The 13,569-nt window shown below is 44.6% G+C and overlaps 1 protein-coding gene across 1 annotated transcript in view; it reads left to right on the forward strand.

Annotated features, from left to right (window-relative positions):
* The first annotated feature begins 4,626 nt into the window (after window positions 1-4,626).
* The window catches only part of LOC111752500 (leucine-rich repeat-containing protein 37A-like), a 55,542-nt gene continuing 46,599 nt past the window's right edge, over window positions 4,627-13,569 (forward strand). The window contains 3 exon segments of the mRNA XM_064271457.1: window positions 4,627-5,004; window positions 7,457-7,508; window positions 7,510-7,529. Coding sequence (XP_064127527.1) covers window positions 4,772-5,004; window positions 7,457-7,508; window positions 7,510-7,529 — 305 coding nt within the window. The 5' untranslated portion in view covers window positions 4,627-4,771.

Here is a 13,569-nt window from a genome sequence, read left to right on the forward strand (position 1 = left end):
GGAGATCAGACCTTCCTCAAGCCAGGAGGAATACCCAACTAAGCCTCCAAAACCCACTGAGGAGGTTAATCTTTCTCCAGTCCAACTAGAGGTCCCAGCTCAGCCTTCAGAGCCCCCAAATGAGGTTTTAACCCTACCCTCTTTGCATGATGGAGTGACAATTCAGCCTCCAGGTCATCCTCAAGCTCACCATTCAGTGTTGCCTAATGTATCAGTTAAACCTGTGGTTGAGCATTATCCAACACAACGGGATGCCCCAGTTCAGCCTCCAGAGTCCCCTGAGGAAGTTGGACCCTTTTCAACCAAGGAGCAAATCCTAGCTCTGCCTCCAGATCCACCTAAGGAGATTGAACTTTCTTCAGTTCAGCAGGAGTACCCAGTTCAACTTCAAGATCCTCCTGACGGTTCTCAATCTTTACCAGTTGAGCAGGAGGACCTGCCACAGCCCCCAGAGCCCAATAAGAAGGGTGAAACTTCTGCAACACACCAGGAGGACCTAACTCAGCCTCCAGAGCTCCTTGAGGAGGTTGAACATTCACCCATTCGACTGGATGACCCAACACAGCTCCCAGTCCTGGTTAAAGAGGATGAGGCTTCTCCTACCCAGCAGGAAGACCCATCTCTACGTCCAGAGCCCCCTGAGGAGGTTGAACCTTCTCCGGTCCTGCAAGAGGACCTAGCTCAACCTCCAGAGTTCCCTACAGAGGTTGTAACTCAACCAGCAGGGCATCATGAGGTGACAGTTTCACCTCCAGGTCAAGGTGAAACTCAGCACCCGACATTGGCCAAAGTCACAGTTAAATCTCTGTATCTGGAGCTTCCCATAATTACAGAAACCACTACAGAGGTTCAACCATCTCCAGACCAGCAGGAGGCCACAACTCAATTTCCAGAGGACCTTGTTGAGGTTGAACCTTCTCCAAGCCAGCTGGTGACCCCCACTCAAACTCCGGAGCATCCTACAGAGGATGTACCTTCTCCAGACCAGCAAGAGGTCTCATCACAGTCTCCAGAGTCCACTGAGGAGGATGAACCATCTCCGGCCCTGCAGGAGGCCCCACCTCAGCCTGCAGAATCTTCTACGGAGGTTGGACCTTCTCCAGTCCAGCAGGAAGACTCAATAGAGCCTGTAGATGTCACTGAAGAGGTCCAACTTCCTTCAGGCCAGCAGGAAGCCCCAACTCAATCTCCTGAGCAACCTGAGAAATTTGAACCTCCTTCAAACATACAGGAAAACCCAGCTGAGACTTCACAGCCCCCTACAGAGGTTGGAACTCAATATACAGGGCATCATGAGGTAACAGTTTCACCCACAGGTCAGAGTGAAGCTCAGCATCTAACGTTGCCCCATATCACAGGAAAACCTCTGAATCTGGAGCTTACTATATCTTCACAACCCCCTACAGAGACTGGACCTTTTTCAACCCAAGTAGAGGCTTCATCCCAGCCTCCAAAGCCCCCTGAAAAGGCTGAACCATCTGCAGTCCAGCAGAAACCCCCAGTTCAGCTTCCAGAGCCCTTTGAGGGGTTAGAACCTTTTTCACCCCAGCAGGAGGCACCAGCTCAGTCCCCTGAGCCCCCTGAGGTAGTACAATCATCTCTGTTCCAGCAAGTGGCCCCACCTCCACCTCCAGAGACTCCTACACAGGTGGAAACTTCCCCAAACCAGCAGGGGGCCCCGTTTCAGACTCCGGAGCCGCCCAAGGAGGTTGAACCCTCTCCATTCCAGCAGGAAGCCCCAGTTCAGTCTCCCGAGCCCCCTATGTCACCAGAACTTTCTCCATCCCAGCAGGAGGCCCCAGCTCTTAGTCCAGAGCCCCCTAAGGAAGTAGAATCCTCTCTGGTCCAGCAGGAGACTCCACCTCAGCCTCTACAGTCTACTACAGAGGTGGAAATTTCCCCAAACCAGCACGAGATCCCATTTAAGACTCCAGAGCCTCCCAAGGAGTTTGAACCCTCTCCAGCCCAGCAGGAGGCCCTGGCTCAGTCTCCCGAGCCTCTTACACAGGCTAAGCCTTCTCCATCCCAGCTGGAGGCCCCAGCTCTTACACCAGAGCCCACTAAGGAGGTAGAATCTTCTCAGGTCCAGCAGGAGACTCCGTCTCAGCCTCCACATTCTCCTACACAGGTGGAAACGTCCCCAAACCAGCAAGGAGTCCCATTTCAGAGTCCAGAGCCCCCTGAGAAGGTTGAACCTTCTCCAGCCCAGCAGGAGGCTCCAGCTCAGTCTCCTGAGCCTCCTATGCAAGTAGAACCTTCTCCAATCCAGCCAGAGGCCTCATCTCAACCTCCAGAGCCCTCTGAGGAAGTCGAACCTTCTGCAGCCCAGCAGGGGAACCCGACTCAATCTCTTGAGCCCCCTGTGCAGGTAGAACCTTCTCCAATCCAGCAAGAGGCCCCATCTCAGCCGCCAGAGCCCCCTGAGGAAGTCCAACCTTCTCCAGCCCAGCAGCAGGCTTCTGCTCCACCTCAAGAACCTCCTACAAGTGTACAACCATCTTCAGTACAGCAGGACGTCCCAGCTACACCTGCAGAAGTACCTAAGGATGTAGGGTCTTCTCCAGTCCAGGAAGAGGCCCCAGCTCTACCCCCAGAGCCCTTTGAGTATAGCCAACCATTTTCAATCCAGCATACAGCCTCTTCCCGACCTCCAGAACCCCCTAAAGAGGTTGAACCTTCTCCAAGCCAACAGGAAGCCCCAGCCTCAGCTCCAGAGCCTCCTAAGGAAGTGGAGCCTCCTCCATCCCTGCAGGAGGTTCCGCCTCAGACATCTGAGCCTTCTAAGGAGGCTGAACCTTCTCCAACTCAGCAGAAGGCCCCAGTTCATCCTTTGGAACCCCCTAAGGAGGTAGAACATTCTCCAGTCCCACAGGGAGCTCCAGCACACTCTTCAGAGACTCCTAAGGTGGAGGACTCTTCGACAACCCAACAGGTGACCCCAGCTCAACCTCTGGAGCCTCCTAAGGAGGGTGCAGCTCAACTTCCAGTGCTTCATGAAGTGACAGTTTCCCCAACAGGTCAATATCAAGCTCAGCATTTAAACTTACCCAAGATTACAGCTCAGCCGTTGGACCTGGAGCTTACCATAACTCCAGAACACACTATGGAGGTTGAACATTCTACAGCCCCACAGAGGACTACGACTTCTCCTCCAATTTGTCCTGAGGTGACCATTCCACATCCAGACCAGTTTCAGGCTCAGCATCCAAATCTGACTGAAAGTACAGTTCAGCCTTTGGACCTGGAGCTTATCGTAACACCAGGACCCACTATACAGGTTGAACATTCTACACCCCTGCAGAAGACTACAGCTCCTTCTCCAAAGTGCCCTGAGGTGACACTTCTACATCCGGACCGGGTACAGGCTCAGAAGGCACACCTGACTGAAGTCACAGCTCAACCACTGGACCTGGAAGTTACTATAACTCCAGAGCCCAATATGGAGGTTGAACCTTCTCCAATTAAACAGGAGATGCCAACTCACCCACCAGAGCCTCCTAAGGAGGTTGTGGCTCAACCTCTAGTGAATCATGAAGTGACAACTCCATCGTCAAGACAGGATCAAGCTCAGCATTCCAACTTGCCCAAAGTCACAGTTAAACCTGTAGACCTGGAGCTGACCATAACTCCAGAACCCACGATGGAGGTTGAATATTCTACAACCCTGCAGAAGACCACAGTTCCTCCTACAAAGCAAGTCACCATTCAAACTTTGGACTTGGAGCTTTCCATATCACCAGAACTCAATACTCCAACCAAGCAGAGGACTCCAACTCGGCCTCCAGAGCCTCCTAAGGGGGTTGTAACTCAACATCCAGCACATCATGAGGTGACAGTTTCACCTCCTGGTCAGGATCAAGATCAGCATTCAAACTTACCCAACGTCACAGTTAAACCTCTGGACCTGGAGCTTACCATAACCCCAGAACCCACTATGGAGGCTGAATATTCTACAGTCCTGCAGAACAATACAACTTCTTCTCCAGAGCATCCTGAGGTGACATTACCACCTCCAGACCAGGTTCAGCCTCAGCATCCAAACCTGACTGAAGTTACAGATCAAACTTTGGACTTGGAACTTACAGTAACTCCTGAATTCACTTTAAAGACTGAACATTCTACAGCCCTGCAGAAGGCCACATCTCCTCCAAAGCAAATCACGGTTCAGCCTTTGAATTTGGAGCCTACTGTATCTCCAGAGCCCATTCCAGAAGTCCAACATACTACAGCCCTGCAGGAGACCACACCTCCTCCAAAGCGAGTTACAGTTAAACCTTTGGATCTAGAACTTACTGTATCCCCAGAACCCACTGTGGAGGTCACACATTCTACAGCCCTGCAGAAGGCCACATCTCCTCCAAAGCGAGTTACAGTTCAACCTTTGGACCTAGAGCTTACTGTGTCCCCAGAACCCCCTGTGGAGGTCACACATTCTACAGCCCTGCAGAAGGCCACACCTCCTCCAAAGCGAGTTACAGTTAAACCTTTGGACCTAGAGCTTACTGTGTCCCCAGAACCCACTGTGGAGGTCACACATTCTACAGCCCTGCAGAAGACCACACCTCCTCCAAAGCGAGTTACAGTTAAACCTTTGGACCTAGAGCTTGCAGTAACTCAGCAGCCAGGGTCATCTGAGGCGGTTGTTTTTCCCCCAGCGACTCAGCGATTATTGGTGCCTTCTGTAAATTACACCCCTGAAAGGGTTCAGAAAGCTCTAACAGAGCAACAGGAACAGAAGGCCATCACGCATCCCCCCCTAGAAAGGACAGAAATGTCTCTAGATGAGCTACAGGAACAGAATGCTGTTATACATTACACCCCAAAAAGGGCACCAATGCCTTTCACTGTGCAGTGGGAACAGAACGCCACCAACGGAATGAGCATATGCGAGCTCTGTGTCTGCCAAGACGAAACGCTGTCCTGTACTGGCCTCCGCCCAGAGAAGAGGCTCCACAGAGTGCCTGTGCCAGAGCCCAACGAGTACAATGGCACCTTCACGGTCTTGTAAGCATTGCCTTCCTCATTTGTCCTCTGCACTCTGCTTAACATGACAGCCTTTTCCTTCAGGCCTTCCTGGGCTCCCTCATCTTCCCAAGCCATGTTGAACGACTTTGGTTTTGACCTTTTCTTTGTCAACTTTTCCTTATCCTCGTTCTTCTCCTTACTATTGTGCCCACTTCCCCAGGCTTTTGCTTGTGATTGCCCTTATTATTTTTCCTTACCAATTCTTCTTTAGCCCCATCATTTCATGCCTCAACCTCTGCTCTATTCCCAGTTTTGCTCCACCCTCTTTGTAGGATTGTCATAGAGAGATAGTATTTTTGGTAATGATACAACAAAGTGGTTAAAGAGAGAGCTCCTGGAGCCAAAATGCCTGGGTTTGAACCCAGCTCTGTGACTCAGTTTCCTGATCTGTAAAATTACTATCCCATAGGATTATTGTGAAATTTCAATAAGTTCACACATGCTAAGCATTTATATCAGCACCTAGCATATATGACTGTTACCTATTATTATTTCCTTCAGGTCCAGACTTGATCTTTGTCCCTGGCTTTTCCATATATAGCACGTGTTGTATGCCCAGTCCAGGGCTAGGCACTGTAGGAGCCACAGAATCTCAGACATTAGCTTGGGAAGATAACAACGATAGATAGGAGAAAAAGAGTATACGTGAAAAGGGAAGTGGTGCATAACTATGTACTAAAAGAGATGCAGACCACAGGTGCCATAATTCACCAGAATCCGTAACCACCTGCCTGTGGAGGACAGAGAAAGCTGCATGGGCAAGATAAAACTTTAGCCGAAAGAGTGACCGAAACCAAAACCTGCTGCCATTGAGTCAATTCCGACTCGTAGAGATCCTGTAGGACAAAGTAGAACTGCCCTATAGGATTTCCAAGGAGTGGCTGGTGGATTCGAACCTCTGACCTTTTGGTTAGCATGCAAGCTCTTAACGACTGCGCCACCAGGGCTCCAAAAAGTGCTAAATAGAGAAAAATAGGGAATACAGCCTAGGGAAAGGTGTGGATGCAGGAATGGTCAGGACTTAATAGACCAGCCTGGCTGCAAAGAATTGGGTTAGGAAGCAATGCAAGATGAGATTGTGAAAAACCCTTGACTATCAGCTATAGAAGTTTGGAAGTTACACTGTGAGATATGGAGAGCCATTGAAAGTTTTCAAGCAAGAGGGATAAATGATTAAAACAGGAAAATTATTTTAGAATCCATATGTAGGGCCGCCTGGAAAAGAAAGCTTGATTCAGGGAGACCAAATAGAAAGGTCTATGGGCTGAATGAGAGCAGTTGTGATAGGAATGGAAGGAGAATCCTGGGAGCACTTCAAAAAAAGGACAGGATTTGATGATGGACTAGAGAGTTGGGGAAGCAGTGTACAGGAAAGAGAAAAACTCAAATACGACTCCAAAGTTTCTGCCCTGCATGATTAGCAAACTGATGGTGGTAGAACACACAGATGGAGATCCACCAGTCAGGAAGGAGAGCCAATCTGGGAAGATGAGTTCAGTTTCAGCCATCTTTTGTTGGTGAGCATAAAGCAATCAGGAAGTTTCTGGTGGAGTGGAAATGTCCGCCAGGCAGATGGGCAGGCAACTTAACTGTTTTGACTTAATTTCAAATATCACCTATTTGACTTTATAAACTGAGTAGTTAAGCTGTTGCTGAGGGAAAAGGACAGAGTTGAAGGAAAGAGGTCAAAGTTATTTACAGAGTTAGTGGTTGAAACCACACCGCGGGAATTTAACAACTGATTTTAAATGCATGTCATTCGTGGATACATTTCCACAGTATAATAATTTTAAAAAGTGTCACAGAAGAATATGGCATAAAATGTGAAAGTCCCCTCCCCTTCCCCTTCCCACCCTCCTCCCTATCACCTGCAAAATAACCCTGTCACCATTGAGTATGCGCCCTTCCTTCCAGTCTCTTCCCTTTGCGTTTACATACATATACGTGTTTACATACATATTCCTGTTTTTTCTAACAAGGTAGGACTGTACTTCTTGCTCAGCAGTGATCCGCAGTTTTTCGTTAAGCAGTATGCCTGAGAGATCTTTCCACTCCAGTCCATTGGTCCTTCTAGTTTCTAATGGCCTTTATCCTTCCACCATCTGGAGAGGTTTCAACAGCAGGCCCTCCGCCCAAGCTGTGGCATTGCCGGGCACGCATTATCTGTGTACATATTTGCTGATAAGGATAAAGGAGGAGAATTGGGCAGATAGGAAGTTCAGGTTCTGAGCAGTTGGCCTTATCATTTGTGCCACTGCCCCCCACAGTCTGTCTGAATTGAACCAATTTGGCAGCTGACAGCCATGGAAGTTAGAAAACTGGTGTTTCTCTGCATCTGAATATTTCCGGTAAGGTTGCCATGATTCTTTAGAGTTACTCTGTTCATTCGTATTCCTACATATTCAAAAATATGAACTGTGTTTCTTCACAGAAATTTCCAAGGAAACTCCATTTCTTATATTGAGGAAAATATTTGGAAGGCATAACCGTTGGACTGAGAAACTGTGAGTATATCTTCTCCAAATACAAATACAGAAAGCTAAGTGCATTATAAGATCCTTCTTGGTCCAGAATTTTGACGTCAATACCTCTGAGAAAAGATATTTTCCTCTCTCCATATCCGAAACTGACTTCCTTTGATTACCTCTGTGGTGATTTTTAAAATTAAAATTGGTGGATTCTCTTTAAAACAAGTAAGATGCAATTTAAATTTATCTTTCATTTGATAAATAATATGTGATACTATTCTCAGTGTATAAAACTGAATTAACAGGTATCATGAAAACCCTCCTTGTTCGCTAACCCCCTACCCCTGAGTGACCACTTCTCTGAGTTCTGTGTACATCTTTCTGGATCATATGCCACGCATTTGCCTACAGCCATATTGACATAAAGCAGAATAGGTTATTGTGTGTATGTTTTCTTTTCGTCTTTTTCTTTTTATAGACTTTTTTTTTTTTTTTAAGGGCTAGGATGTTTATTGGAGCATTCTTGAGGGAGGGGTTCATTTTGGTTTTTTTGAGAGTACAAAGGAACTTTATCTTATATGTATAAAAATACAATCTGAGGACTTCACAGTCCTGTGGATGGAATCCCATGGATGAAGTCGGGAAGCCCTATAGCTTTTCCGGTCACTGAGATAAAAAAATTTCTCTGATCACTTTCAGTCCAAGAACAGTGCTAGTTCCAGTCCAGTGTCTCAGTCACCTAAGTCTATACTCTCAAAGAATTGAAAACTTCTCCCTTCCCCCAGCCTGAGCCTTTCTTTAAACCTAGACACTTACAATGTGAAGAGGGGTCCTGGCTGGCTTCTTCTCTATTTCCTTGCCCTATATCTCTCATTCTCCATCCCTCCATTCAGCTGGCTGCCTCTGGCTTCTTAGAAGTTGTTGAGGAGAGTGGTGGAGAGGAAGGGGCTGATGTCCTCTGGTAGTGGTGCCCTCTGGGTGTTGCATCTCCCATGAGGGATTCCTTACTTCCTGGGTTTCTCAAAAATAGCACCACTGGAGTTGTCTAGCTGTCACTCCCTTGCCCTGGTGGTGCTTCTTCTCCAGCTGGCTTCTCATGAAGACCTCTCACCTTCCACATACAATTGTATGATGCCAGCTTCTTTCTGCTGAGGCTGTCCTTACTTCCAGGAGGAACCAATAACAACAGCGCCCTTTTTAAAGGTCCATCGGTGGAGTCCATTTCTGGCCCATAGAACACGAGGAGATTTGTCAACATTTTTATAAAATTATTATATCATATCATATGCTCTAAGTATATGTTAATTGTATAACTCATTCAGCTTGTAGAAAATGGCATATAATCTAATCAGCAAAGCTAGTCCTCACTGTCAAACACATCAGCCAAATGAGATTTGCTTTCTTTTAGGAAAAAGTGCAATTTCATTTTTTTTAAAACAGACTTTTTTCTTTTTGGAGCAGTTTTAGGTTTACAGAGAAATGGCACAGAAAGTACAGCATTCCCAAACAGCCGCTACCCCCTGCTCATTGTTTCTCCTACTAACACCTTGTATGCCTGTGATACTCTTGTTACAATTGAGGAATCCCTACTGATGCATCACTATTAACTAAAGTCCACATTTTACATTAAGGTTCACTCTTCCTGTTGTGCAGTCTTGTAGTTTTCACAAATGCCTAATGCCCTCTGTGCATCATTATAGTATCACACAGAATAGTTTCATTGCCCTAAAAATGCCCTGTGGTCCACCTGTTCATCCTCTCACCCTCCCCTGAACCTCGGAACCATGGATCTTTTTATTATCTCTCTAGTTTTTCTTTTCTAGAACATCATAAAGTTGAAATCGTACAGCATATAGCTTTTTCAGACTGGCTGCTTCCTTCACCTAGCAGTGTGCAGTTAAGTTTCCTCCATGTCTTTTCATTAGCTTGCTAGCTCATTTCATAACTGAATAATACCCCATTGTAAGGATGCACCACAATTTGTTTATTAATTCATCTATTGGAGGACATCTTGGTTGCTTTCAAGTTTTAGCAATGATTAATAAAGCTGCTATAAACATTCTTGTTCAGTTTTTTCTGTGGACATAAGCTTTTCAATTTATTTGGGTAAATACCCAGAAGCATGTTAGCTGGGTTGTACGACAGGCCCGTGTTTAGCTTTCTAAGAAACTGCAGGCTGTCTTCCAAAGGGGACATATCATTGTGCACTCCCACCAGCAATGACTGAGAGTTCCTGTTGCTCCATATGCTCGCCAGCATTTGGTGTTATCAGTGTTTTGGATTTTAGCTATTCTAATACGTGTGTAGTGGTGTCTGATTGTTTTAATTTGCAATTCCTTGATGATATATGATGATGAGCTTCGGCCAGCTGTATAACCTCTTTGCTGAGGTATCTGTTCAGATCTTATGGTGGATTGTTTGTTTTCTTATTGTTGAGTGTTAAGAGTTCTTTGTATGTTTTGGATACAAGTCCTTTATCAGATATGTGTTTTGCAAATACTTTCTCCCAGTCTCTGGCTTGACTTTTCACTCTCCTAGAGTGTCTTTTCAGAAGCAAAGCTAGATAACTGGGAGCTCCTAAAAATCAAACACCTATGCTCATCTAAAGACTTTACCAAAAGAGTAAAAAGATTACCTACAGACCGGGAAAAAGTTTTTAGCTATGATGTTTCCGATCAGTGTCTGATCTCTAAAATCTACATGATACTGCAAAAACTCAACTACAAAAAGACAAGTAACCCAATTAAAAAATGGGCAAAGGATATGAACAGACACTTCACTAAAGCAGACATTCAGGTAGCTAACAGATACACGAGGAAATGCTCATGATCATTAGGCATTAGAGAAATCCAAATCAAAACTACAGTGAGATTCCATCTCACTCCACCGAGGCTGGTATTAATCCAAAAAACCCAAAATGATAAATGTTAGAGAGGTTGTGGAGAGAGTGGAACACTTATACACTGCTGGTGAGAATGTAAAATAGAACAACCAGTTTGGAAATTGTTTTGGCGCTTCCTTAAAAAGCTAGAAATACAACTGCCATACGTTCCAGCAGTTGCGCTCCCTGGAATATATTCTAGAGAAATAAGAGCCTTTACAGAGCCAGATACATGCACAGCCATGTTCATTGCAGCACTGTTTCCAATAGCAAAAAGATGGAAGCAACCAAGGTGCCCATCAATGGATGAATGGATAAATAAATTATGTATATTCACACAATGGAATACAACAAATTGATAAAGAACAATGATGAATCTGTGAAATGTTTCATAACATGGAGGAATCTGGAAGGCATTATGCTGAGTGAAATGAGTCAGTTACAAAAGGACAAATATTGTAAAAATAGGAGACCACTATTTTAAAACTCAAAAAATAGTTAAAAGAAAGAAGAAAATATTCTTTGATGGCTACGAGGGTAGAGAGGGAGGAAGGAAGAGGGGTTTTCACGAATTAGATAGTGGATAAGAACTATTTTAGATGAAGGAAAAGACAACACACAATACAGGACAGGTCAGCACAACTGGACTAAAACAAAAGCAACGAAGTTTCCTGAATAAACTGAATGCTTCGAAGGCCAGCATAGTAGAGGTGGGTGTTTGGGGACTATGGTTTCAGGGGACATCTAAACCAATTGGCATAACAAAACCTATCAAGAAAACATTCTGCATCCCACTTTGGAAAGTGGCGTCTGGGGTCTGAAACACTAGCAAGCGGCCCTCTAAGATGCATCATTTGGTCTTAACCGACCTGGAGCAAAGGGGAATGAAGAACACCAAAGACACAAGGTAATTATAAGCCCAAGAGACGGAGAGGACCAAATAAACCAGAGACTACATGAGCCTGAGACCAGAAGAACTAGATGGTGCCTGGCTACAACCGATGACCCCCTCAACGGGGAACACAAGAGAGAACCCCTGAGGGAGCAGGAGAGCAGTGGGGGGAAAAAAAAAAAAAGTGGGATGCAGACCTCAAATTCTCCAAAAAAGACCAGACTTAATGGTCTGACTGAGACTAGAAGGACCCCCGAGATCATGGTCCCCAGGCCTTCTGTTAGCCCAAGACAGGAACCATCCCCAAATTCAACTCTTCAGACAGGGATTGGACTGCACTATGGGACAGAAAATGATACTGCTGAGGAGTGAGATTCTTGGATCAAGTAGACACATGAGGCTATGTGGGCAGGTCCTGCCTGGAGGGGAGATGAGAAGGCGGAGGGGGTCAGAAGCTGGCCAAACGGACACGATAATAGTGAATAGGGGGAAGGAATGTGCTGCCTCATTAGGGGGAGAGCAACTAGGAGTAAACAGCAAGGTGTTTATACATTTTTGTATGAGAACCTGACTTGATTTGTAAACTTTCACTTAAAGCACAATAAAAATTTTTTTTAAAATGTCTTTTGTAGAGCGGAAGTTTTTAATTTTAATGAAGTCCAACTTGTCAATTGTTTCTTTTATCAATCATACTTTTGATGCTGTATCTAAAAAGCTATCTCCAAACCCAAATCACCTAGACTTTTTCCTGTGTTATCTTCTACAATTTGTAACGTTTTGCATCTTATATTTAGGCCTGTGATTCATTTTGAGTTAATTTTTGGGAGAGTTGTAGGCTGTGTCATATTCATGCTTTTGCATGTGGATGTTCAGCTGTCCCAGTACCATTTGTTAAAAAGACTATCCTTTCACTGTTGAGTTGCCTTTGCCCTTTTGTTGAAGATCAGTTGACTAAATTTGCGTGGGTCAATTTATGGACCCTATTCTGTTTCACTGATCTGTTTTCCTATTCTTCATTAATACCACACTGTCTTGATCACTATAACTTTAGAGTAACTCTTGAAGTAGGATAATGCCAGTCCTCCAATTCTATTTCTCATTATTTGTTGGCCATTTCTTGGTCTCCTGCCTTGGTAAATCAGTTTGACAATATCCACAAAATAGCTTGCTGAGATTTTTGACTGGTATTGCATTGAATCTGTAGATGAAGTTGAGAAGAATTGCAATCTTAATAATACTAAGTCTTCCTATCCGTAAATGCCCTGGTGGCACAAAGGTTAAGAGCTCAGCTGCTAACCAAAAGGTCAGCGGTTCAAATCCATGAGCTGTTCCTTGGGAACCCTATGGGGCAGTTCTACTCTGTCCTATAGAGTTGCTGTGAGTAGGAATCAACTCGACAACAATGGGTTGGGTTTGGCTTTGTTGTCCATGAGTGTGGAATATTTCTCCATTTATTTCAAACTTGCATTTCTTTCACCAGAGCCTTGTAGTTGTCCTCGTATAGATCTTGTATAAATTTTGTTAGATTTGTACCCAAGCATGTCATTTCTTTTAGTGTTAATGTAAATGGTATGCTTTTACTTTAAAATTCCAGTTCTTTATTGCTGGTATATAGGGAAGTAATTGACTTTTGTATATTAACTTTGTACCCTGCAACCCTGCTATAATCACTTATTAGTTCCAAGTATTTTTTTTTTTCAATTCTTTGGGATTTCCTAGATAGACAATCATATCATCTGTGGACGAAGACAGTTTTATTTCTTCCTTCTCAATCTGTATACCTTTTATTTCCTTTTCTTTACATTAGCTAGAACTTACAATACAATGTTGATAGGAGTGATGAGAGGGGACATCCTTGTCTTGTTCCTGATTTTAGGAGTAAGCATCTCGTTTCTCCCCACTAAGTATTATGTTAGCTGTAGGGTTTTTGTAGATGTTCTTTATTCAGTTTAAAAGTTCTCTTCTATTGGTAGTTCGCTGAGAGTCTTCATCATGGATGGGTGCTGGATCTTGTCAAATGATTTTTTTGCATCTATTAATATGATCATATGATTTTTCTTTAGCCTGTTGATATGATGAGTTATATTAATCAATTTCCAAATGTTGAACCGACCTTGCATACCTAGGATAAACCCCACTAGGTCATGGTGTATAGTTCTTTTTCTACATTGTTGGATTCAATTTGCTAATATTTTGCTGAGGATCTTTGCATCTATGTTCATGGGAGATATTGGTGTGTAATTTTCCTTCCTAGTAATGTCTTTGGTTTTGGTATTAGGGCAATACTGGCCTCATAGAATGAG

Source organism: Loxodonta africana, chromosome 18 (assembly GCF_030014295.1).
Source record: "Loxodonta africana isolate mLoxAfr1 chromosome 18, mLoxAfr1.hap2, whole genome shotgun sequence".
NCBI classification, from domain to species: Eukaryota; Metazoa; Chordata; class Mammalia; order Proboscidea; family Elephantidae; genus Loxodonta; species Loxodonta africana.